Raw genomic sequence first — 26,357 nt, 5'->3', positions numbered from 1 at the left:
GTATCGATTTGGTTCGGGTTATAACGGGTTAATTTTAGAGTATGTTTGGGATTGAGTTTGATAAATACTTATTGGCTTATTGGCTTTTTCAAAAGTCATTTTGAAAAACCAGGATTTGGGGCTTTTGAAAAACTTCTTTTTAACCCTTTCAAAAAGCTAAAATGAAAAAGATTTTTGTGATTGCCAAGCACATTTTAATTTATTGGCTCTTTGAAAACACCAATAAGCCAATAAGCATTTTTCAAACTCAATCCCAAACATGCTCTTAGAAGATTATCGATTTGGTTCGGGTTAAAATGGGTCATTCTCAAAACATAACGATTTGATTATAGCCAAAACATGTAATTTTAAAAAGGTTTCGATTTGGTTATGGTTCGTAAATGCGCTTTGAGCGTACTTTAGTTTATTAAAGTGCAAGACTTTTCACATGAAATGTAAAACAGTTTTCGTAGCCAGTTAGCCACTATGCTTATTAGATTGATGTATGAATTTTTATGTCATCAACTATTTTCCTGGCCAGGAAGAAAAGAAGCCTGAATCATTCTTGGATGCTATCGGGAATCTTTCCCGAATGCTTATTTTCTTATTTGCTTGCTTTCCAGATTAACGTCAGTGAAGTTTTTTTGTATTCTATTAATATTATTTTTTAAAGTTTATGAAGTTTTTGCTTTAAAGTTTTAAATTTTTTTCGTAAATATTCTGCTATGTAAACTCATTCTTTATAAGTTTATGTATTTCAATACTTTGTTTGCGTATGAATATGAATTACAATTAAAAATCATGTTGATATCTCGAAAATATATTAAAAAATAAATTGTCGTTTTAAATTATATATGTGTTTCTTGACGATTTTTATATTTCCGTCTGTGTCATATACGGGTCAATAGTGTTGTATTAAAAGAGATATAATGATATAGAAAATGAGAATTTCATTAGAGGGGAAGGGGTACTAGTGTGGGTAAGGTTTTTGGGTAGTTCACCACATGACAAACCCACCCCTAACTATGTAGGTAGCGTGCCAAATTACAATTTATGGCAAAGGTTTACCGTGTGGTGTTTATATGACCATGGAGATTTTAAGAATTTAAAACATCCATTAATATTCAATTTATTACATATAAATACCAATAACTTTTCATCATTTTTATTCACTCAAACATTTCATCATTTTATCACTCAACATTCACCATTTCTATTCACTCAAACCACCATTGGCAAATTTCTCAAGCGATGATCTCGGGATATTCATCTAGAGGACGAAGACATATACTTGGCCACACGATCATCTAGAGGACGAGGTGAATAAAATCGCTATAACCCGCAAACAAGAAATTGCGGAAAAATATAATTGGCAAAAGGATCATCTAGTTTAGATGTTCGTGTTTTAATTTTTTTGGTTTTGATCGTCATATTTTATTTTTCCGGTTTCAATCATGTAAAATTTTTATTTTAATAAAATTTTAATTTTAATTACATTTAATTGTTTTATTTATTTTTAAATTTTAACAAAAAATAAAAAAACTTTTAGGGTACTTGTGGGTAGGTGTTTCCAATTATTTTGAGGTTTATGGGTACTTAAAGGTAGAAATAAAATAACGGTGTATGATTGGTCGGTGCATGGGTAATACCCATAAGTGCCCCTTCCTCTCTTAGGGGAGAGAGGATATAATAATTTACCTCTCCAATTATTAGAAATTGACAAACTTAAACACGGTCGCAAACTATGTGAAAAATAGCGGTTTCTTTTTAAGGGTTTTCAACATATATATATTTATTTTTTAATTTAATTGAACGTACCTATTGATATCTTATAAATGGACAAAGTTTGAGTAGTTGAGAAAATTTGGGTTAGTTTCCTAAGTAATATTAACAAGCCTAACAACAATTTAGAAATTAATAACTGACCCGAAAAATAAGTATAGTTAATAATATTGATACTCGTATAGCTTTTAATAACAAAAAAACCTATTTAAACGACGTTTAATCAGTTTGTAAAACCCGCATGGTGCGACTACTAGTCGACGCAAACTCGTTTGATGCAGGGTTATGACACCAAGCTAAACCAAAAATTGGATACGTCAATGCCCAAATACAAAACATGCGGCTTGTCGCAGCGAATTGACAAAATCAATCGGTATCCGGTTACGAAACCGGAATTGACCAATAAATAAATTTATCAACGTCAAAATACAATAAATTAACATTTATAACATTAAAAGAGAAAAAAAACCCATGGAAAACCAAAAGAAAAAAAGGGTCGTGTGTTGCAACGATAAGAAGATGTTGATTCGGTCAGTATCAACTATACAGGCACTGAATTGTAAAATAAAATAGTAAGTCAAAAAAAGTAATATGAAAAAACTTAAAATAAAATAAAATAAAAATAAAACAAAAAAATAAAAGGGTAGCTTAACAATGCGGGGCAGCCGCGCAGCGATGCAAATTTGGGCAGCATCATTTAGTTTCGTAACAGTAATGACAATATACCCAAAAAAGTAAACACATAAAACAGTATTGACACTTGCATAGTTTATGATAAAAAAAAAAACATGGTTGAGACGGCGTCTAGTCGGTTGGTAAAATCCAGGCGGTGCAATTGTGAGCTGACGCAAATTCGGTATGTATCAAGTTACGATACCAGAACTGACCAAAAAGTAAGTTTGTCAATGCCCAAATACAACAAATTTTCATGTTTAAAAAAACAAATGCATGCACTGTAACTGTGAACCGACACGAATACGGTTAGTATTGGGTTACTACACCAAACTGAGCAAACCAAAACACAAATTCGTCAACGCCTGAACACAACAAATTAATATATTATATAAAAGAAAGCCTGTTTTTAACCAACAAAAAAGCAAAACCTGCTTATTGCAGTGGTGAACCGAAACGAATTCAGTAAGTATCAACTAAATCAACACTAAATCGTAAACATAAATTTGTAAGCACTAAAATATAACATAAAAATATATAGAACAAGAAAAAAGAAAGAAATTTGAACACAACCACATACTACCATCTAGTTCAATAACGTGATTGCTTCATTATTATTATAGCTCGTAAGTCGCCTCACGCGCAAGCTTTGTGTTTCTTACAGCTCATAAGTCGCCTTGCGCGCAAGCTTCATTATTATTATAGCTCGTAAGCCGCAACTCGCGCCAGCTTCATTATTATTACAGCTCGTAAGTCACCTCACGCGCAAGCTTTGTGTTTCTTACAGCTCATAAGTCGCCTTGCGCGCAAGCTTCATTATTATTATAGCTCGTAAGCCGCAACTCGCGCCAGCTTCATTATTATTACAGCTCATAAGTCGCCTCGCGCGCAAGCTTTATTATTCTTATAGCTCGTAAGTCGCCTTACGCGCAGGCTTTATTATTCTCATAACTCGTAAGCTGCCTCGCGCGCAAGTTATGTTACATTACTATCGAGATGCGCGCTCCATCTCTTATCAGGCCTCGCGCCACTATGATGCGTGCTATATCTTATCTATGACAGGGCACCATCATTATCATAAGGACCGCAACATGTCACCATCATGAGGAAAACCTCCCAAAACTCAAAAGACAATAAAGACAAGGCCAAAGAAAAGGGAAAAAACCGCCTCACACCTTATAAAGTCCAGCGCTCCACCTAGACGCTTGCGCGCCCAGGAGCAACGCTGGACTTGGGGGGCTTGTAGGGGTATGGTACTAAAACCCGGTTCTACGACCCTAAATCTATTATGTTTGGCTTATTTTATTACATGGACTAATACAATGTTATTTGGCTGAGGGGGTTTTGTGGAGGTAACCCTAACAGGGCTAGGCCCATTAGGGTATCATGATGGTGGCCATGAGGCTCTCTATATAAGGAGGTCTCCACCTCCTTATGAGGGGGTCATGCTCAATAAGAGCCACCACCACTTTTTTGTGTCTGTAAACAGGAGATCCTCAGGATTTCTTAGCAGTCACCTCCACACCCCCGAAAAACCATTGCAGGTCTCAAGCAGCTGATGAAGAAGATCAAGACGTGGTTCGTTCATCTCAAAAATCCGTGGAAACATCGTCATGGATCAGGTCAGATTCATTTCATGCTTCGACATGGTTGATATTGATTTTGTTTTGTCGGACGATGTAACCACCGATGTTGTGACTGTATAGAAATATTGCGAAGAGGATGAAGGGTAATAATATGAAAAATATGAAAAGCTGGTAAGAAGATAATCGAGCTTTTTTAATATTATTGGAGGTTGAAGGTGGCTTCATATTCCTAGCTTCTGGTTTAGTATAGATGGTGAATGAATGGAAATATGTAAGTTTATACGATTGTACATTTTGTATGAACTCAAGGTATAATATAATATAATAATGATGCAGATTAATAAATAATTATGATAAACAAATGACTCAAACATATGCAAACGAAAATTACATTACAAACGCTAATTTAAAATTAAAGTGATGGGTTAGTTAATTGATTGCGAGCTGGTGGTGAAATTGTAAGGGGAGACTTGATGCTCTATGTGACTTATGTCTCCATCATTTAGTTTTGGTTGCGCCATGTGATGATGGGAGACTAGGCGAGTGAGTAGCTAATGCTTATTTATTGGATACTTGAACTGTACGGGTTTTTATCTCAAAGCCTTCGGACGAGTATTCACGGACGTTGACCTTAGGTGAAGGTTTTCCCAGGATTGAAATGCGAGCGTATCTCATATGATGAATTTAGCCAGCAACTCATTTAAAGGATATGTTAGCCGCTTAAAAAATTGTTAATTAATTAATCTATAAGACGTGACTACATGATGTGAGAAATGAGAAGTATATGATTTAAATTACATTGTTGGTCAACAAAACACTCATAAAATTCAATGAATTAAAACTGTAAAAGGTTACGTTTTAAACTTTTTAATTAATGAATAAATTAGTTGGTCCTCTGTCTGATACTCTGATAATGAATTTGTTAACTATTAATTGTATTGGTTAAATGGTTAGGTTAATCAGTAGTTGTCTGCCATGCGAAGGAAATGAGTTTTTTAATTTTTCGTTTTTCTGTTCTTAAGCAAATGAATATTGTTTAAATATTAATTTTTAATGTCACGCATCGTTTTCTTTTAATCTGGCTCACCAAACATGTAGACTTACTATTATTTTAACTCCACTCTATTTACATAAATAGATATGATTTGAATGGTGGCCAATTGATGTTGATGAGATAAGTACCGTTTGAAAAGGATAGGGTTCTTACTCCCTCCAAATTTAAAAGACAACGCTCTCACACCTACAAAAACATGGAAGTTCAGTGCAAAAGAGACTAGCTTTAAAGAGAATTGTTTATGGAATCATCCACACTACTAATTTACGGGTTGAACCAATAGAATTATAATTATATAGGGTGTACTGCTCTACACAAAGCCGTATGTAGGAGTATGTCAACAAATTATACATCTAGTGATGGATAGGAAAAAAAAATTTACGTGGGTCGAAGGAGTCGTTATCAAAATTTAATAAGGGTTAGTCCGAATTTTAACATATACATATACCTCTAAAAAAATTTTCATAAGTATGGCCGGCCCCTAGACTATAAGTGTAGGTCCGCCCCTGCATACACATATATGTTATTCTTTCTTAGATTATGCATAGTCAAAACTCTGGACATATGCGTTATTTGCGCCACGTGGCGTTCATTCACCTTTTCAAAGTATTACACAAAAAAAATGGTGTAGTCAAAACTCTATCCAAAACTCTTCAACAATCATTATCTAATTTTTAATTGATTTTTTAAAATTAATAAAAAAATTGATTGGCCGAAACCTTCTCCCCTTCAACGTTGTACACAACGTTCATCCCAAAACTCAACCGAAAACGCTTGGGGGTGGTGAGGGTGTTCCCCGTCATTTTAAGCCCACATGCTACCATTACGGGTGGTATTAAAATAGCAAACTCCAACAAATAACAACGCCATAACGGGGAGAGGGACTACTTACTATGGAATGGATAGAATTAGAAAATAAGGTAGAGAATAAGTTGTAGAGTTCTATTTTAAAGGTTAGGTTCAAATATTCAATCTTTTAAAACTAATAAATCATAGGAAGGGTATCAAATAAACTTCAATTGAACTTAAACTAGTGGTATTGGAACCGTTTCTTTGAACTCTACGATCTTAGATTTTATATTTTTTTTTTGATTTCTAGCTTGTTGATTTTATTATTTTTGTTCAAGTCATTATGCATTTTATTTATCATTATGTTTTTTATTTATTTTTGTCATTGTGTCTTTTTTTCTCGACATTGTGCTATATTACTCAGCAATGTTTTCTATTTTGCTGGGCATTATTTTATATTTTATGATCCATTGTGTCTTTGTATCCTTTCTATATTAGGAGACTATGTAGGATAAGCTAACTCCCCTTTTAAAGGGTTGAGTTATTCTATTAAAGCTCACAAAAATAAAAGGGTTCTGTTCTTTAGTTTTTAAAGTAAGATTAACTTAGAAAAATAATCTATAATCACGCACTTAAATAATTAGAAAACTAGTAGGGCATGTTTGGTTAGGGGTAATGGAATGATAGAAGGAATGAAATTGACAAGATAATGAAATGAATTATCATTCCTTTATTTTATTTGGTTAACCTATGGATGAAATGAATTATTACTTTATGTTGTTTAGTAGAAAAAAAAACGCGTGAATGAAATAGAAATGATAAAAATATTCCTATAAAAAATACCAAAATAAAAAAATTGCAACGACGACAGTGGTTGTGGTCGCCGAGCCAGCGATGGCGATGGTGGTGGCAGTGGAGACGGTGGTGGTGGGAGTGGAGACGATAGCGTGCAGTGGTCAGGTGGTGGTAGCGGCGGGGTTGTGACGGATGTGGTAGCGCCAATGGTGACGCTGGCGATGGTGGTGGTCAAACAATGACAGTGACGGTGGTGGTCAAGTGACGGTGGGGACGACGACGACGCCAATGGTTGTGGTAGCTAAAATGACAGTGGTAGTGGCAGAAGCTAGGTGGTGGTAACGTTGGTGGTCAAGTGGTGGTTGTGGCGGTGGTGACGTTCAGGTGATGGTGGTTGTTAGTTGGTGTACTGGTGTTGTAGAGATATACTCATATTAAAGTGAAAGAAGGATGGAATGAAAAAAAGAAAAAGAAATGTGTGGGAAGGAATGGTTTGATAGAATGAGATTCTTCATATAATTGTTAATTTCATTTCATTGACCAACAAACACTTATTTTTTCATTCCCTCAAAATGACTTATTTCATTCTCATGTCATTCATGCAAACCAAACGATACCGTATAGTATCTTTTATCGGATTAACTAATTGTTTTGAAATAACTACTTTAATAGTGGTGATTAACTTTATCTTTACTTTGATATATATATAGTGGGAGGAGCAACCTGAGATCGACACGTAGGATATATATATAGAGAGAGATGGATCAAATACAAATAAAAAATCATACTAAACGTACGAACCAAAGAATTAACCGGTGGCAATTTCGTAATTAATCAAACACAAACAATTTCTTCAACGCTAATCATATGCTAGTTATATAATCTCCACCAATTCAAAAACATATTACAATGCCATTGCAGAGTAGCTGCCTAGGGTTATCGTTAGCCATATAGCTACATCTAGTGTTCTTAATTTCTCAAACTTATCGTGTATCGATTAATCGCCTTCTTCAACGGCTGAAGACGTGGACACTGAAATTGAAGGTATGTAGTTCTTCAATCGGTTTCAATTAGCTTGCTTAATCATGTAATTAGTTTATTGATTTGTCGAGCTACCTAATTCATTGATTTTATATAATTAGTTTTTGAAATGATCTAAAAATTGCATTAGTTAAGCTATATAGTTTAAAATAACTAGAGTAGTTACATTTCTACTTAGCGTATTTTGTTGTTTTATTACTTATGTACAAGTTTTTACTTTATATAACTAGTGTAATTATTTTCACAAGTAGAGTAATTATTAGATCATAAGTAGAATAGTTATTTGCATAAGTAGTGTAATTGTTCAATCATAAATTGAGTAATTATTTAATCATATGTAGTATAATTGTATGTTTGATCTTATTGTAGATGTTTTTACTTTCTATAACTTGACACTAATGTAATTGTTAAATCCTAACTCGAGTTATTATTTAATCATATGTAAACTATTTATGTGTTTGAGCGTCATTATATGTAGATAATTATATGTTTGATTGATCTTAATGTACATAACATAGCAGAAGATATAATTGTTGGAAGAGAGTTCAAACTTACTGTATCTTCTTCATTAAACTAGTTGAAGGCATGATTTTTCCATCTTTGGATGCTTCATACTAGTTTTATGTAGAATATGCTAATAAAGGCGGTTTTTCGATACGTAAAGGTTCTCAAACTGAAAAGAATGGTATTATTCAATATAAGTATTTTATATGTTCAAAAGAGGGTTCTAAGCCACAAAAGAATTTTGATTCTCTTGGAGAAGTTCATCAAGGAAAAAACCAAAGAAGCTTAGGAATAGGCCTTCCATTCGAACCGGTTGTCTGGCGCAGATTGCATTATGAACTATTGATGGTGGCAAATCATATAAGATAAACAAGTTTATATAGGAACATAATCACACTTTGATTTCCCAATAAGATATGCACGTTCTCCCTTCATCACGAAATTTGACAGTTTTGCAACAAAAGAGGTTATATTCTTTATTCACACTAAATCTAGGTCTTGTTATATCCTTTAATATTTTGAGGACATAATATGGTGGTTTTGATGATGTTGGTGTAACTGTTGCGAACTGCAAGAATTTTAAAAGAAATATAAATTACTATATTGGAGAATTTGATGCCGAAATGATTGTTCAATGGTTATTAAACAAGAAAGAGTATCTTCATGATTTTTCTTTTTACTTTACTTTGGATGAGAGTTGTTGTCTAACTGGATTATTCTGGGTAGACGAAGTACGTAAAAAGAGTTATTTGACTTTTAGTGATGTAAGATGCTTCGATGCAACATTCAATACCAATAAGTAAGGCTTTCTTCATTTTTATTTACTTTTTTGTATAGTCAAACATTTTACATATTTTGATTCTTTTTGTCCATAGATACAAGATGGTTTTTGTCCCATTCACCGGAATTGATAATCATTTTCGCAATGTTAATCTTGGAGCTGGTCTTATTGCAAAGGAGACGATTGAATCCTATATGCGGTTACTAACATGTCTTTTGAAAGCATTTAGGCGTTAACCAAGGTCGTTGTTACCAATCAAGATCTCGCTAAAAAGCAAGCTATTGAATCCATTTTTACTGAGAGCATGCACAGATTATGCCGTGGCATATCATGAAGAAAATAGCTAATAAGGTTACTATTATTGTTTTATTTCTAAGTAGAGTAGTTACTTTTGTAAGTAGAGTAGTAGAGTAATTATATTTGTTTTTTTAACTCGTGAGATTGCTCATAACTTTATACTGTGATTAAAAATTCAACTCGAGTAATTATTTGTGTAACTAGAATAATTGTAGGCTGTAGAGTTTAGATTTAACTTAACACCCCGGCTTAAGCGGAAACACCCGAGTGTGACGTACATATTGCTCAAAACACATGTGACACTACTATGTGGCAATATTATCATTAATTAATTTCAACATCAAATACATAAGTTTGAAGACAAAGAAATACAAGAAAAATAAACACAACTAAACAGTTTGACCATTTGTTTAAATAACCTAAGTCTAGTGTCTTCATCATGGCATCATCCTCAAATAATGGTATCTGTTAATGTCAACTAAACAAATAGTTGGTGAGTTCACACAGTTTGATATAAATACGTAAAATCTATACAATTCCGTGAACAAGTGTAAATCGAGCAAGTATAGTCATTTCCAGTTGGTAGCAACCAACGTACTCGGATAATCGCGCAAGTAAGGTCCTTTTCAGTTGGTAACAACCAACGTACTCGGATAATAAGGTCATTTTCCACTCATAACAAAATTGTTCTGAGTGCAAAGGGGGGTATGATCATACTTATTGAGCTACCACATGCATGTAAGTTCGAGCAAGCAATCATGTAAACACACAAATCCATTAATGAATTGTAGTTTGCACATGAAATCATAAATACTTTGAGTTTTTAGAATACATATGCTACCCCCAAAAGTAATAAAAGAGTAAAAGGGGTGGGGTGAGAAACTCACCTCGAAATCGAAGATAAACTTCTAATAGAAGCCGAAAGCACAATAACGAAACCAAAACAACCGAACTTCAAGAACAATAATTAAAATAAAAACGAAATCTATCTAAAGGGACTATAAAAGTTAAAGTAATTTGGTTTTAGGAATTTTGCATTATTTTAATATATTTAATATTATGACATTTTATGTTACAATATTATTTTTAAGCCTTTAACGGAATTTTTTTAACGGACTATTTTAATAATATTACTAATGCTAATATTAACGGGTTTTTACGAAAAGAAGTAGTTTTTAGGTGGAAAAGATAAAATTTAATTTAAAGTTGATTTATTTAGTTTAAAATGATTTTATTTGATTTTTAATAATTTATTAGCTTTATAAAATTAAAGAAATATGCTTTTTTGTTTTTTTAATATAAACAAAAACTGTCTAACCCAGGTTCAAACCAGGGTCCTTCCGTCAATACACAAGAGAACAAACCACTAGACCAAGCTACTTGGATGCTATAAGATTAAAACAGCAACTTAAATATAATATCCAGGTTCATCTTCTAAATCAAAAACCCTATAATTAGAATCTACAAATCCGTTCCATGTTCGTTAAATTAGTGTTAGGGGCTTTGTTCAGCGCTTGAGGTGATTCAAAAGCATATATAAATTACCTTGAATGGTGTCAGAAAGACGGTAAACGGAGATGGCCGGATTCGAACTTTGAAGATCAAAACGGGATATTTAGAGAGTATTTTAGATTAGTTTGATCGAATTTAGACTGATGTTTGGATCCTATTTATAGTTCTAATTGGAGCGTTTAGGCTTAATTAATCATTATTGTAGTGTAAAAATACTCCGGCCTTTTACCGGCGATGATGGCTTGATTTACCTATTAAAAGAGCCGTTAATATGCATTAAGCACTATGATTAAGGATTTCCGTTGCGGTCTAAAGTCTTTACAGACTTTAATTGAATTATAATGCTAATTTTAACGCGTTAGAAAGGTTGCCTGAATGTTTTTTGGGTTGCCGGAATTACGGCCGGAAAACCGTGGCCGGAAGAACGGGGTAATGGGGCTGGTGGGTTGGGTTTTGATATAATAATATTAATTTAAATAAATTTTCACTTTTCAACCCTCAAGTTTCATATTAGTTTTAAAACATAATTAAAATATAATTACGAGTTGAACCCTGAACTTTGAAATATGTTTGAAATGAAATAAAAGTTATAATTCTTGAATAATTTTCATATTTTACCCGTATAGTTTGTGAATCATTTAAATAAAAACTTTAAACCTTGAAATTTCGTTATTTGAGCAAACGAATAGAAAAACGAATGATCGATAAACGTGAATCCCCATGAATATTATATCATTGACGAACGACGAATAAAATACGTCAAACGACATGACGAGACGGTATGACGAATATAAATAGACACTGACGAATATCAAATGAAATACATGAAACGAAACTTGAGAATATATATATATATATATAAACAAAACCGAAAATTTAAAATGGGTCGTGTTTTCCGGTTTGAAAATTAACGAATGAAACATTTAAGTAGAGTAATTATTTATGTAACTAGAATATTTGTGAGATTGCTCATAACTTTAAGTTGAGTTTAGATTTAGTGTAAAGATTTTGAAATAAAACTGCAATGTTTTAAGTAGAGTAATTAACGTTTAAGCATTTTTTTAGTTTGATATTACAAACTATATTCTGTCATGATCTTAAATCTTTCTTTTGTTTTCAGGTTGGGCCTGCATTGTGTAACAATGAGCACTTTAAGCGTTGTATTTGTAATATAGTTTGGACAGATTCCATTAAACCTGATGAGTTTTAGATGAAATGGCATGAAATAGTGAATGAATTTGGTCTTATTGATAATTCTTGGATATCAACTATGTTCGATTTAAGATCAATGTGGATTCTAGCATATTACCGCGATGAGGCTTTATCGGGTCTTTTGTGTACTACATCAAGGTCTGGAGCAAAAATCAATTCTTTGGTCTTGTTTCAAACTCATAAATTTGTCGAATTTTTTAGTTATTTTGATATGGCGCTTGAAACTCAAAGATATGCTCATCGAAAAAATGATCATGACACGAGGAATACGAAACTCAATGGATGTACTGAATCAGAACTAGAGGTTGATGCTCTTAAGAGATACACCCAGACAATGATGCTCAAGAAGAAATATATTATAGTATTAACAAATGTTATCCCCTTAGCGTTGTTGAAGATGGACCGAATGCAAAAATCTATGTTAAAGATAAAGAAGCTTTTGGAAACGGTTTCATTCAGGTACTTTTTAGTGTATTTTTTATGAATAATGTTTTGTTGTCTTTGTTGTTGAGTAATTATTTTTATAAGTATAGAAATTATGATGTTAATTGTGACAAATAAGATTTTTTTGGTTTTTTAGTGTAGAGTAATTATGATGTTCATTATGTTATATAAGAAAACTTATTTTATAGTGTACAAATTTTTGAAATAAAACCATAATTTTGTAAGTAGAGACTACAAGGAAGCTGATGCTGATATTCTTAAGCACGAGTAAAATCAAGCAATAAACCAAGGAGGAGAATGTTGGGCTATATTTATGGTTTATGCTTTAGTTTTGGGCTTAGTTTTGGGCTACGTTATGTAAACCGAAATCAAGGGATTTCAGTGGGCTTAGTATATATTTGGGCTTTGGTTGGTATGACTATATATACGATGTATGTAGTTTATGTTAGTGTTGTTCGTTAGTTGGTCGATCACCGTGTAAGTTTTGTTAAAGGGCTTAAGCACCCGACGTAATATATACATGTGTTTTGAAGCTAGATTCATCGTGTTTATTGTGATTACTTTATTTGTTATTGAATCGGTTCGTTGTTTGATTCCGCCTATCAATCGGAGAGATGTATCTAGAGACATGCACACATCTTCAAAATGACTCTCCACAAAAAGTTTAGCAGATTTAGTTTATATCACTTCAAACTTTTACTTATCATGGAAAGCTACTATACAAATCAATGACTGTTCAAAAGTCCTTTTAGCTTAATAACTTCACACGTTAGGCACACAAAATCAATTTATCTATCATTTTTCAAGGTTGGATTAATTTTCATTTGAAAATATATTTAAGCTTCTATAAAGCTTTTAGCTGAATAATCATATCACTTCCCGATGATTATTTAGAAGGCTTTTTTGATTCAGTCGCCCCAGTCACTTCCAATTTTCAGGTGAATGGCTATCCCGTATGTCTACGCGTAGACAATGGGACCAAACATATATTAATATATATCCTTCGAACTTAGGTAACCGGCATAATTTTCAACGAAAGAATTAAAATCAGATAGTTAAATCAAAGATACTTTTAAATTCAGTCGTCACAGTCACTTTCAGTCCTTAGGTAAATGGCTATCCCGTACGTCAAAGATTGACGACATGACCAAACATAAGAATATGTCCCTTGATGTAAGGTCACGTACCTGGTAACCCTACTTTGGTGTTGGATTTACTCATAAACACAGTTCTAAAATCAGAGTTAATTAAAAACTTTTCGCAGAATACTTAATATTAAACATTCTTACATAACATAAGTACTTGTCTTAACAAAATATATTAAGTCTTAAACAATAACATAAACGACACGTGAATCTTCCGTCTTTGATGCCAGTCACCATCCGTTTGCCACGTGTCCCACCTCAAGCAACATGCCTCATCCTACTCACCTGCGTGCATACAAAAAGTCAGCTACGCTGAGTGAGTTCTAGTTAATCAATTAACATACATTACATTCATACCATACTCATACGTGTCCGGAGATACGTATTTATACCTTATTTACTATCACTTCTTTCGTACATACTTTACATATATGCATACGTTCTTACATGCTTTCTTTCATGAAACCCTATGGTATACCATAAGCTATTCTATCTTAAACATCACTGATATTATAAGGATCTGGTTCCTAACATCATAGATATTATAAGGGTCTGGTTCCTAACATCATAGATATTATAAGGGTCTGGTCCCTTCTGTCTCGAATAACCATACCTTTATCATGCGTGCATACTTTACATATCTTCTAGTTATAAATATATATACGTACTCGTTCATACAATCATTATGTAACAATACATTCAATACACAATCATACACGTATCATACACTTACCAATCAAGTAAGTGTATTATCTACAACATAGGAGTATGCACACAGCCCCGGAAACATAACAGATATAGGGGCTAGAACTCACCTGGAGTCGGTTTCTCTCGCTGTTAATGGTAATGCCCTTCCTTAGTTGCGCACGGCTAACTGTACAACACATTACGCGTGTCAATTATCCATTACTACTACTTCCTACATCTAAGTTAGTGAAACCCTCAACTACTTCGCATGGAATTTCGCTTCGCATGACTTTTTCGCTTCGTATGACTGTGCGATGCGAAATTCCTACCTTTCGTCATTTTTACCATTTTAAAGCCATTTTTCTCCGTGTTTCCTTCTTAGGACCCGATTCTACTCTTTTTATGGGTTTTGGGTTGTACCAACTTTGTATACCTGTGTTTCTCATAGTCCAGACGTCACCTTTTTTGTTCTATAATACACCCGTGAGGCTAAAACTCACCAAGTTCATGTTTTTCTTACATTTCACAACCCGATCTATCATTACATCGGTTTGCATGTTGATTCTAACCATAAAACTTAACCCTTTGGCTGAAGCTTACCTTTTTGCTCCGGGTTCGGTTCAGATATGGACAACCCCGAAGATCTGGACGTTTTCTCGATGTTTGAGATACTCGAACACCAAGATCTTCCTTGCTTTAGCCCGGATTCGGATTCGGGTCTTGAGAGAAAATATGTGTGTTCTTGAGTGTGTGTGTGTGGTGGAAGGGAAGAAAGTGGTGAAGGGAAGGAGGGATTGGGTTTATATAGGGGACTATGGGCCCCACAACCCACTCACACTTCTAATTCCATTTATTATCCAAACACTAACACACCCAATTAAGTTAACAACACTCAGTTAATCATAGAACTTTCTGTTATTTATAATTCTCAGAAAAGCGGATGTTACACTTGAACTTGAGTAACCGGCATAATTTTCAGCGACAGAACAAAACACTTTTTTAATTTTTTTATTTAAACACACACACTCTTTTTGTATTTTTGACTTTTCGTATAAATTTTGTTAAAGGCCTTAAGCACCCGACGTTATATACGTGTGTTTGAAGCTAGATTCATCGTGTTTATTGTGATTACTTTGTTTGTTATTGAATCGGTTCGTTGTTAGATTCCGCCTATCAACGAATTAATTGATATCACATTGAAAGATCCTCCCACGGGACTTACATTTTTTATATAGATTGCAAAAGAGAAAGAGATGTGAGCTGATGGTACCTATTTCGAGGAGGGTTTCGATGTTGTAAATAAGTTAATAAAGAATGGACGTCCCCATGGGGCACGCACACTTTTAGTTTCAGAGGTGATTGGTTTTACAAAAGGCCTCCACATGTAACATCCTAAAATTTATAATGTTGAATAAAGAAAGTTGCGTTTAGTGATTTCGCGTTATTAATTAATATCGAGTAAAGAACGGATCATGGATTTAGATTAATTGAGATGGGTTAAATAAGAATGGGCTTTAGGTCCATGGGCTTTAAGGGATATAAATATCCCCTAAACCAACCTAAAACCCTAAACCCTCATTTCATTTCCATCATAATCTCTACACACTCCAAAACACACACACACCACACACCGCCATATACGGCCGGCGGCCGAGGGAGAGAAACGAGCAAGATCCGAGAGAGAGTAAACGATTAGTTGTGATTAAACAAGTTAAACGAGATCCAAACGAGCACAAAAGGTATGTTCTTGACCTTTAAAGTTTATGTTTTATTGAATGTCCTTAAGCTTAAAGATCCAAGCTTTATAGTATATACTGGATACATATACGAGCGAAATGGTTAGGGAACGTTAGGGGGTGATGCCGAACCATAACAAGGGTATTAAAATCGCCAAAATGAGTGATAAAAACCAAACCCGTAGCGAACTGGGCAACTTCGCCTGCGAACTGGGTAACTTCGCCTGCAAAAGCTTAACTTCGCCTTCAAAGCTTAACTTCGCCTTCAAAGCATAACTTCGCCTACGGCCAAGTTCGCCTAATTGATAACTTCGCCTACGGCCAAGTTCGCCTAAGGTTTAACTTCGCCTAAAGCTAAGTTCGCCTAAGGTTTAACTTCGCCTAAAGCTAAGTTCGCCTAAGGTTTAACTTCGCCTAAAGTCAAGTTCGATTAGAAAATAAATTAAAAACCTAATGGAAAATGTGTTAAGACAGTTAATGTAAATAAAATTTTTCCAAGCTGACCTGGCAGCTCGACCCCAGCCAGGGGCTCTGCCCCTTGTACCCTGCTAGGGGCTGCCGCCCCTAGACCCCGCTGCCAGGGGCGCTGCCCCCGGACCCCCGTTCGTTGTGGGTTATATAAAGATAGAAATACAACATGAGTAGTGGTAGTTAATTGATACATGTAAATATTATACAGTCAGCCGAGCTCAGTTAAAGAGGGGATTTACAACTATCGGAGGAAGAAGCAGAGTTCAGGTGAGTTTCTAGCCCCATTCCTTATTATGTTTTCAGGGCTGTGTGCATACTCGATGTGTTTGTTAATACATTTATCCTAAGTGATAAGTGTATGCCATATGTGATATATGTGATGGATATGAATGATTGCTTGTCGGTACGCGAACGATCTTCGGATATTGCGCGTACTGTCAGGTTAAAAATAAAGGTACGAATATTATATATCGAAGATGTATGAACATTACAAATGAATACTTGTCGGGGCGTGAACGATCTTCGGATATTGCACGTATCGACAAAGGGTATGGTTGTTAAATGAATTATGTAAAGAACGCCTAGAGTGTTCTTATGCTATAATGTAATTTTTGTATATGTGAAGTATGTGTATACAAGTACACGAATGGTATGTGAGTTCTACGTTCGACATAGTAAGTTAGGATGGCAAATCCCTCTAGCTTCTGTCGGACATAGACTCGGCTGGTGATGGCGTAGTTAAGGACTGCGGGCCTTATACGTAATGTAGATGATAGATGTAAACGTAGATAGGGACGGTGGGCCTTATACGTGTTATAGATGATAGATGAGAACGTAGTTAAGGACTGTGGACCTTATACGTACTTCAGATAGGCATCAGCATAGGTAAGGACTGTGGACCTTATACGTGCTGTATTTGTGTTGTGGTAGCATAGGGGAGGACTGCGGACCTCGTACGTGCTATGAATTAGGTTGCAACATAGGGAAGGACTGTGGACCTTGTACGTGTTGTGGATGTAGGATAGTATAGAGAAGGACTTCGGACATTGCACGTACCCTAAACGGTGAACATAGGTAAGGACTGCGGACCTTTTACGTGTTCACGACCTTGAGTACAGGTATAGACGGCGGACTATGAACGTACTCTCGGTAGACTGAGGTTAGTGATTGTAGATATGTATGTATGTATGGTAGTAAGTATGTATGTAGAACAGAAGGGTAACTAGTTAAGTATGGATATGTATCTTCGGATATGTATGTATGTGTATGTATTGTATGGCGTCCGATTAACTAGAACTCACTCAGCGTAGCTGACTTTTAGTATGCACGCAAGTGAGTAGAATGAGACAGCTAGCTTGAGCGGGCACATGGTGGGCGAATAGGAGACTGGCATCTGAAGACTCAAGATGTTTTAATGTAATTGACGTTTATTTTGAAAGACAAGAATGTTTAATTAAGGCAAGTTTTGGATTTCTGTAACGTTTCATGAAAGTTTTTATATTCCGCGAAAGTTTTAATGAACTCTGATTTGTAAGAACTGTGTTTATGAGTAAATCCGACGCTAAAGTAGGGCTACCGGGTTCGGGGCCTTACACCACAGGAGAAAGAAAGGAAGACCAATGAGGCGGCAAAGAGGTTAAGAGATGCTAATGACGCCGCGACAACATGCGAGAATCCGGCTAATTCGTTCATACCCGAAATCAAGGCACTTATTCTTAAGATCTATTTTCTATTTATTTTCTAAAAATATATAAAAACAAAAAACTAATGAGTAACTCTATCCATCTTTGCAGACAGTACAAAAAGTGAGCTTTTATAACCCTTTTACAAAAGATTTCCCAACATGGTCTTAGCCACGAGATAGGGACGTCCTTGTCCTGATGGAATTTTACGTACACGGCTGTTGGCCGACGGGTTTGTGAAAGTACATGTAGATATGGTGTTTGAAAGATGTAAACATGCCCTATTTTACCCGAAACTGAAACTCCAGATGAGTTGCAGGGGGATATAACACAGAAGATTACTTTATTGAGTGGCCTTAGAGTGCAATAAGGGTATGTTTAAAACATAATCATATACTATCTACTTTGTTTAGTAATTTACTAATACATATATGTATATATTTTATTTAAAGATTTTAGATTCTAATGAAAATCTCCACATGATTCTCCATATAGACCAACTGTTGTCTTTAATAAATATACACCTTTTATGACTATAATATTAGTTGATATAAAATAGATTGCGTTTTATCAATAGATTGATTTTTATCAATACGAGGGGGGACAAACTGATGAAGCAGTTCACCATTATAAACAGATGAACAATGAATTGGTGATTAACCAGTTTTATTAATTTGTTGATTAGAGCATTCCCAACCCATTCCCTATCTTATATCTATATATATCATATAATTACACTAAAAATCACTGTTTTTTCTCTCTCCTGTTTAATTAAATAATACTTTTTTATAGCTTTATCATTATCTTTTCTCTTTCCTCCACTCAAATCCACTTTTAAAAAATATTAAAAAATTATACGGTATGAACAATGAAACCTCAATTTTAACTTTCCTATATAACATTTTCTCTCTCCTCTACTTACAACCACTTATAACCATACCATATAATTTACAAACCCCCCTCACATATTTTAAGGGAATGGGCTGAGAATGCTCTTATACCTTCACATACATATATATGCAATAAACTGTTTATTGAAGCATGTAGTTTCCACCGCCACCGGATCCGGAACCTACTGGTCCCGTGCATGGGGATCAATTTACTGCCTCAATTGTGGCAGATGTTGCTGCTAAGACCATAGATGATCCTATCTAAAGCGCGCCTGTGCCTAACCATAATATTAAACCGCCCCAACCCAACAAAGAAGATTTACTGATACAAATTGCATTGGGTAAAATTGAAAAGCAATTTGCTAGTCAGGAAATTCATAAGGTTGCAAACGATTTGGCGCTTTACTTTAGAAACAAGGATCAGACTGGTCTTACATTTGAATTGCCCGACGGGATGTATGCTCCGGATGATAATGCTTATCAATCTATTAACTTATCTAGTATACTGGAGTTATGTCTCAACCAATGGGCTGAGATCGCAATTTTGACTTGGTTTAGCATGTAAGTATGATTTTTTTTCACCTTATTCAATTGTTTTCTTAATAAGTATAACTTTTTTTCTGTTTTGTGATCACATGCATCTATATATAAAAGCGGAGAGTCAAGGCTTGAAAAATACCGGATTTATTAGACTGAATGTTATTTCGATTTATGTTATAAGGAGTAATAAAGATTTCGTGGGCACATCAACATTGTCTTAATACATAATAAAACTAGTGAATTCTTTTTGACTCCGTGTCATTCAGGGTATATTTATACTTTGAAATATTGTAATATTGTTCTATTTTTATTATAATACTAATTTTCTACACAAAATTCATTTATGCAGGACACATTTTCAGCTTTTTTATATTCATCGCAACCTAGCTAAGATGCATTTTATGTAAGCATTATAGATTTGTTGGGAAAGACTAAGTCACCTGCTAATTATGCACTAACAGAAGTAATTGAAGAAGCATTGGGGGGGGGGGGGAGTAACATAGACAATGTTTATTAATTGAATGGTTAACGTAAGTTTTATAGTTTAAATGCTTTTAAATGTAGTGCCCGCAACAAAAATCATGTTAGGCATGTGGTTACTATGTTATGATGGCCATGTATGAGATTGTAATTGCATGCGAGGATCATTTTGTGAGTAATTTATATCTATTTGATATAATATTCTAATTTAGGAACTGTGTTATAACTTTTATTACAATATATATACTTTTAGGTGATGAACTCTTCTTTCTCCCGTAGCCAACAATCAATTATAAATTTTGTGAGTCTTATACTAAGGGCGTGTTCGTTTCACAGAATTCGTGGGAATTCAAAGGAATTGGAATTAAAATCCCATGACGTGGCGTGTTCGTTTCGTTGGAACTGGAATCTTAATTTTCTTTTGGTGCATACGGTTGTCAAGGAATTGGAATTGAAATTGGAAATCAATTCCTTCAAATTCCTTTAAATAAAGGGATTTTAAATCCTTCCAAAATGTGAAGGATTTCAAGTGAATTCGTTGGAATCTTTTCTCGAGTTTTTTTTAACGAGAGCAACGAATAAAATATTTTGTTTTTTTTTACTTTTTTTATTTTCGATTTTTATTTTGAGTTATGAATTTTATTATTATTATTTTTGAATAATTTTTGAGGGGTTTTTGATATTAATAGAAAACCCCTAAAAAATTCAAAAAAATAAAAAAAATCATAACACAAAATATAAATAAAAAACAAAAAAATATAAAAAAAAACTAAAATGTTTCCACCGTTGTCCTCGTTAAAAAAAACTCGATTCTAATTCATTTGTCAAACGAACACACCAATAATGGAATTGGATTTCAATTCCTTCAAATTCCAATTCCTATTGGAATGTTTAGATTCCAAATCCAATTCCTTCAAATTTCAAATCCTATGCAAATTTCAATTCCAATTCCATTCCAATCTGTGAAACGAACGCGCCCTAAAAGATTTCCATGACTACCTAAAATCAAAAGATGAAAAGGATAAGTGAGGGGAGAAATTGTAAAGCTTGTTAAATATTGTTGTAAAGATACTAATATATTATTCTAAATGTAAATTAATACATTCTGTTGGTTGTATGCTTTTAATTATGTACCCGTCGCAAAGACATACACCGTTGTATATACTATCAAATAGAGTAGCGGTTCAATATTAACAAAACACCGGTTCACAAAAGTTGTATAAACATAAAAATACCGGTTGTAATTCCGTTGTAAAACCATTATAAACACCGGTTTGTAGCCCGTTGTAAATTGTAATCGCTTCATTACACCAGTTGTTTGCTTGTTGTAATACTTTAATAACAACGGTTTACAGCACGTTGTATTAGGTTCTTCACAACGGTTAAAAGCCTGTTATAACAAAGCTTTATAACGGTTACTAGCCTGTTATTATTTATAATATATACCGGTAACAACCCGTTAAAATCTTCTAGGATATACACCGGTGTTGAAATCGTTTTAATTATATTTTGCAATGCTTTATTTAAAACAATTTTGAAACCGTTCTATATATGTTATTTAACCGTTTTAAAATAATCATTTTCTATATTAGTGAATGTTCATTACACAAATAATTTACATATATGCACTTATATATCATAACAATATGAGAATGTTTAATTAATTGAAGAAAAAAGGCAAAGGATCGTCTCGTTTTTTTTCCTCGCTTTTAATGGTGGCATCGTTTTGCGTACATTCCCACATTTGTATGTATTTTCAAATAATAAAAAACAAAACCTTAAAAAGAATAACGTATTCACTTCTACTCTAGTTTTTCACATTGTTATTAAATTTAAAATTCAAAATAAAAATAATGCGTACAGAAGCACGTTAAAATTAGTGTGGTTAAGTTTTAAATTAATGATGTTTAGCTTATAAATTAACAAAACCATTATCTTCATTTTTGTAGCATAAACGGACACGTAAACAACACAACAATGAACACTAATATTTTATTTTACTTTTTCAATGTAGACAATGACCGTGTTCCCTTTTTTGTTATCATAGTGATAAGTCGCATACTAGACGATGGATCTCTTTTAAAAGTTGCATATGTTAAGGTTTTAAACTTTTAATGAATTAATTTTAGCAACCATGCATGTGTTTATGTTTTTTCTTTGACCGGCACGAAACCGTTGTACCATGACTCCATGAGCAGTTAGGGACTTTGTTGTGTATATTTTATTTTACTACTCTATATAAGTTTTCTTTATTTACAAAAAAGTTATGACATGCTACTACATCTTAATCAATCCGATAATTTTTTTTAATGGCGTTAGCTCGGTGACAGCGGTGGCTCTCTCAAAAAATCATAACACTTGCCAACATCTTCTTACCACAAATTCAAATCTTTTCTAGTGGTATTAAAAATTTAAAAACATACAAACAGTTTAGTTATATGTTCTCTTGTAATAAATCATCTGAAGTATTTGCTCATATCTTTCCATGACCTTGTTCCAAGTTCTTATGCTTGTTTGCCCGAGTCGGAAGATCCGTTTACACTGATCGATTTTTAAGAAAATCAAGGAAGACTAATGTTCGCTCGGTTAGACGACTAGAATCGTGGGGAGTGGATATGCGAGTTCATACGACCGAGCGAATAGTTGGGGACAATGTCACGGAGGTGGTCGAGTTCAAGAGAGCCAAAAGAACGCAACTTTGGATCAAGAGGAGTTCTGAAAGGTCAAGGCTGAGATGATGGAAATCAAGATGGTTGTGAAAGCTGATATAGTCAAGATCACAAGTCAAATCAGACATGTGAAAGGAGAGAGATCGGCCTATTTTGACTAGGAAATTAAGGGGTGATTGATGGTAATTTTAAACTCCAAGTGACAAGTCGATAAACTTAAAGAACCAATATTAAAAAATTATTTATATTCTTCATTTGTATTATCTTCAACACTTCAATAATTGTTACTATAGCTTTAACCCATGATATTTTGTGTAGTTAAACTAGTCATAAGATTAACAGTAGTTACTGGTCACCATCATGGAATAAATGAGGAGTCACTAAAATCCAAATCCAGAAAAAGCAAATGGAGATATGGAACAAGTGAGTTTTCTTTTTGCCATTTGATTGAAGGTGTTTTTGTTTAGAATACTGTTAATAATTTGTTGATTTAGTGTGATGATCTACTGTTTACTGTGTTTAGCATGAGAAAAATGAGTTATTGTGTTTAAAAATTAGAAATTTGAGTGAAGCAAAAAACTGCCCACCAGGTGTATGATAAAAGTTCTAGCTGTGGGCAAAATAGGGGCGTATTCAATTGAGAGTCAAAGTCAATAACTCAAAGTCAAAGGCTTGATTTAGGGAGTCAAGGTCAAGGGCTAAAATAATGGGAAATCCCACAATTATTTACTTATTTATAATAAATTGGCTAGGGTCATATGTTTATTCTTGTCTTGTTTTTGTTAATCAAAATTTTTTATATACTTTTTTAATTATATTTTATATGGTTTGAGAGAAGCCTTAAACAAGCCTAAGCTCGGCTCAAGCTCAACTATGGAGTGTGAAATAATGCATAAAAGTCCAAAAGATGTAAAACTTAAAAATACGTAAGGCTCGACGAGCCTAAATGAGCTTCGCTCAAGCTCTGGCTCGATAAGTAAAGGAGTTCTGTTTGAGGCTCGGGCTTCACTCGAACTCAAAAAACCTTGGCTCGTTTCGAGCTTTTTACCGATCTGAGCTCGAGTAACTCACGAGCAGCTCGGCTCGTTTGTACCCCTAAGGCCAACACCTCATGATACATTGCTGGTAACTTCATTAGATATCAGTGAAGGTTTCTTTATGTTTAACTTGATTATGATCACAAAATTATGTTTCATGTCATATGTGGTTTTGGGCTTTTGTTTATGCTGATTAAATTTTTTCTTCTGTTTACAGTGTTGAGTATAATGTATCCTATGTGTACCATGCTATGTATGCCTACTTTGATAGGGACAATGTTGCCCTCAAGGGCTTAGCCAAGTAAGTTAATGTTACAGTTTTATATATCTACATATTTCTCATAATAATCTAGCTTATTCATTTATTAACTATGACACATTAACCTTTTTAGGTTCTTTAAAGAGTCTAGTGAAGAGGAAAGGGAACACGCTGAAAAATTCATGGAATACCAGGTGTTTGATCATGTTTATCAGCCGTCTTTAGTTTTATATTTGAAAACGGTTGAAAGTGTTATAATTTTTTAAAAATCTTCAGAACGAACGAGGCGGGAAGGTGAAGTTGCAGTCGATATTAATGCCTTTGTCTGAGTTTGACAATGAAGAAAAAGGAGATGCATTGTATGGTAAGTTTTGTACTTTCGTATATCCCTGATTGGATCATTCTAGTCTAGTTTGAATAGTCTACTGCTTTAAAGTTATGATCCAGTTGTTAACTTTACTTAACTGCTTCTGATTGTAGCCATGGAGCTTGCATTGTCATTGGAGAAGTTGACAAATGAGAAACTCCTAAACCTTCATGAGGTGTGACATACTTGTTGCCTTTTGTATTCGTTAATATTGGTTAAATAATCACAACTAGATTCAAGTTTATGATGCAAATTTGTGATGTAAGCAGGTAGCCAGCAGGAACAATGATGCGCAATTAGCTGATTTTGTAGAAAGCGAGTTTCTTGGTGAACAGGTGAATATCGAGCTTTACTTCTAATATAACCATTGAGTTTAGAATGATACTGATGTCTATTTTTTCTTAATGAAAAGGTTGAAGCAATCAAGAAAATATCCGAGTATGTTGCTCAACTGAGAAGAGTTGGCAAAGGGCATGGTATAATATTCAAAAACTCAATTTTCAATTTTCTCATTTTATTTATAAATGTGTAGGTCACAAAGTGCTTTGTAATTTGAGGTGTTAATATGGTAGTTACTAAAATTTGGATTTGGAAATTTGGGTGGTTTAGGTAGGTTGGGTAATGGGTCAAAACTGGTAATTTTTCTATGCGTTGAAATGGTTTGGATTGGGTTGGCACGAAAGAAATTTGGCCCAAGTTTTCTTGATATATATAGTTAGCGACTTAGCGTGTCAAAAAACTGTGACTAAAGTTATGTGAGTTCTTTCAATTCTAATCTTTTGCATAAAATGATTTTCGACCTGTTGACCCATTTGATCCTTTTGATTTTACCTGCTAAAAATTGTTAACTTTATTCAAATTTCAGGTGTTTGGCACTTCGATCAGATGCTCCTGAATTAAGGCGTTGCTGCTTTGCTTGATAGAGGAAGGTTTTGTTGATTCTGCTTGCTATGTTAGTGGTTGTTTAAAACTTTGTTATAAATGGTATGTGAAATCTTGTGGGTTCTATTGTGTGTTTATCTTGTGTTATGTGAAATCTTGTGGGTTCTATTTTGCGGTTGGTGATGTTTCATTTGATGCAATTTTCCAATCGAACAAGTATATCTTTGTTTGAAGTGATCCATGCTACTAGTTTCTTAGTGAAATTATATTATCCCCTCTTAAAACAACACTTCGTAGGTACATGTAACATCTCAATGGCATGCCACTAATACATATATCATAAATTAGGACATCACATCATTAGGATATCACATCAGAATAACTAACTCTTTTATCTCATATTCAAAACTCTCGCGGTGACAACTTAATTACCACTAAAATCACAATGATAGTTAACAATATAAATCATAATGATAATGATTTGTCAAATGGACGTTTAAAAGGGTAGGATATCAAATCATAACTTTCCTACTCTTCAAACAACCGCTTGAGGAATCGTCAAACAACCGTTTAAGGGCAAGATATCAAATGATAATCCTCTACTTTTCTAACAGTTATTTGAAAAAAGAATTGTAAAATGTTAAAATCAAGCATGCAAATATTTTAACTTTACAAACTATAAACATTTAGCTGATCTGTTTAAAAGAAATATATGTAGTTTACCACTATCATTTATCAGCATTAAAGCTTTTGCATTAAAGTTTTACTTTAAAATCTAGAAATAGGTTAGTTGTCCCTAGTCGCACTTGGCATACAACAATAATAAATCACGCCAATTATATTGATAGTATTTATGATCAACTGGGTGTATGATCTGGTTGTTGTAGATACTAGATAGACGAATGCAACGTGAAGTCGCGTAGAGCCGTCAATGCCCGACCGACAATTTCTAAAAAATGGTATTCTTTTTCTTTCTAAAATAGCCCAATGAAACACATTACTAGGATATTAATTAATATTAATAAATTCATTACTTCGTTACAAAATCTAGACCCAATAAGGCA

At 33.9% G+C, this 26,357-nt stretch overlaps 1 protein-coding gene across 1 annotated transcript; it reads left to right on the top strand.

Annotated features, from left to right (window-relative positions):
• Nucleotides 1–23,996: 23,996 nt before the first annotated feature.
• Nucleotides 23,997–25,441, top strand: LOC143555929 (ferritin-3, chloroplastic). Its single transcript, XM_077045393.1, has 7 exons — nt 23,997–24,086; nt 24,178–24,238; nt 24,321–24,408; nt 24,525–24,586; nt 24,681–24,746; nt 24,824–24,887; nt 25,277–25,441. Exons 1-7 carry the CDS (start codon nt 24,037–24,039, stop codon nt 25,309–25,311), a joined length of 426 nt encoding a protein of 141 aa, XP_076901508.1. The 5' UTR covers nt 23,997–24,036; the 3' UTR covers nt 25,312–25,441.
• Nucleotides 25,442–26,357: the final 916 nt, after the last annotated feature.

This window comes from Bidens hawaiensis, unplaced genomic scaffold, assembly GCF_021521415.1.
Source record: "Bidens hawaiensis isolate Kalapana, Puna unplaced genomic scaffold, B.hawaiensis_p1.1 tig00018415_1, whole genome shotgun sequence".
In the NCBI taxonomy this organism is placed as follows: domain Eukaryota; kingdom Viridiplantae; phylum Streptophyta; class Magnoliopsida; order Asterales; family Asteraceae; genus Bidens; species Bidens hawaiensis.
Note: the sequence above shows the minus strand (reverse complement) of the source record. Positions and strands in the feature narration are given on the sequence as shown.

Excerpts from the sequence above, each read along its gene's own strand:
- LOC143555929 (XM_077045393.1), top strand. The coding sequence starts at position 24,037 with ATGTATGCCTACTTTGATAGGGACAATGTTGCCCTCAAGGGCTTAGCC. Across the intron at positions 24,587-24,680 it reads AACTCCTAAACCTTCATGAG|GTAGCCAGCAGGAACAATGA; the intron begins GTGTGACATACT and ends TGATGTAAGCAG. Across the intron at positions 24,747-24,823 it reads GCGAGTTTCTTGGTGAACAG|GTTGAAGCAATCAAGAAAAT; the intron begins GTGAATATCGAG and ends CTTAATGAAAAG.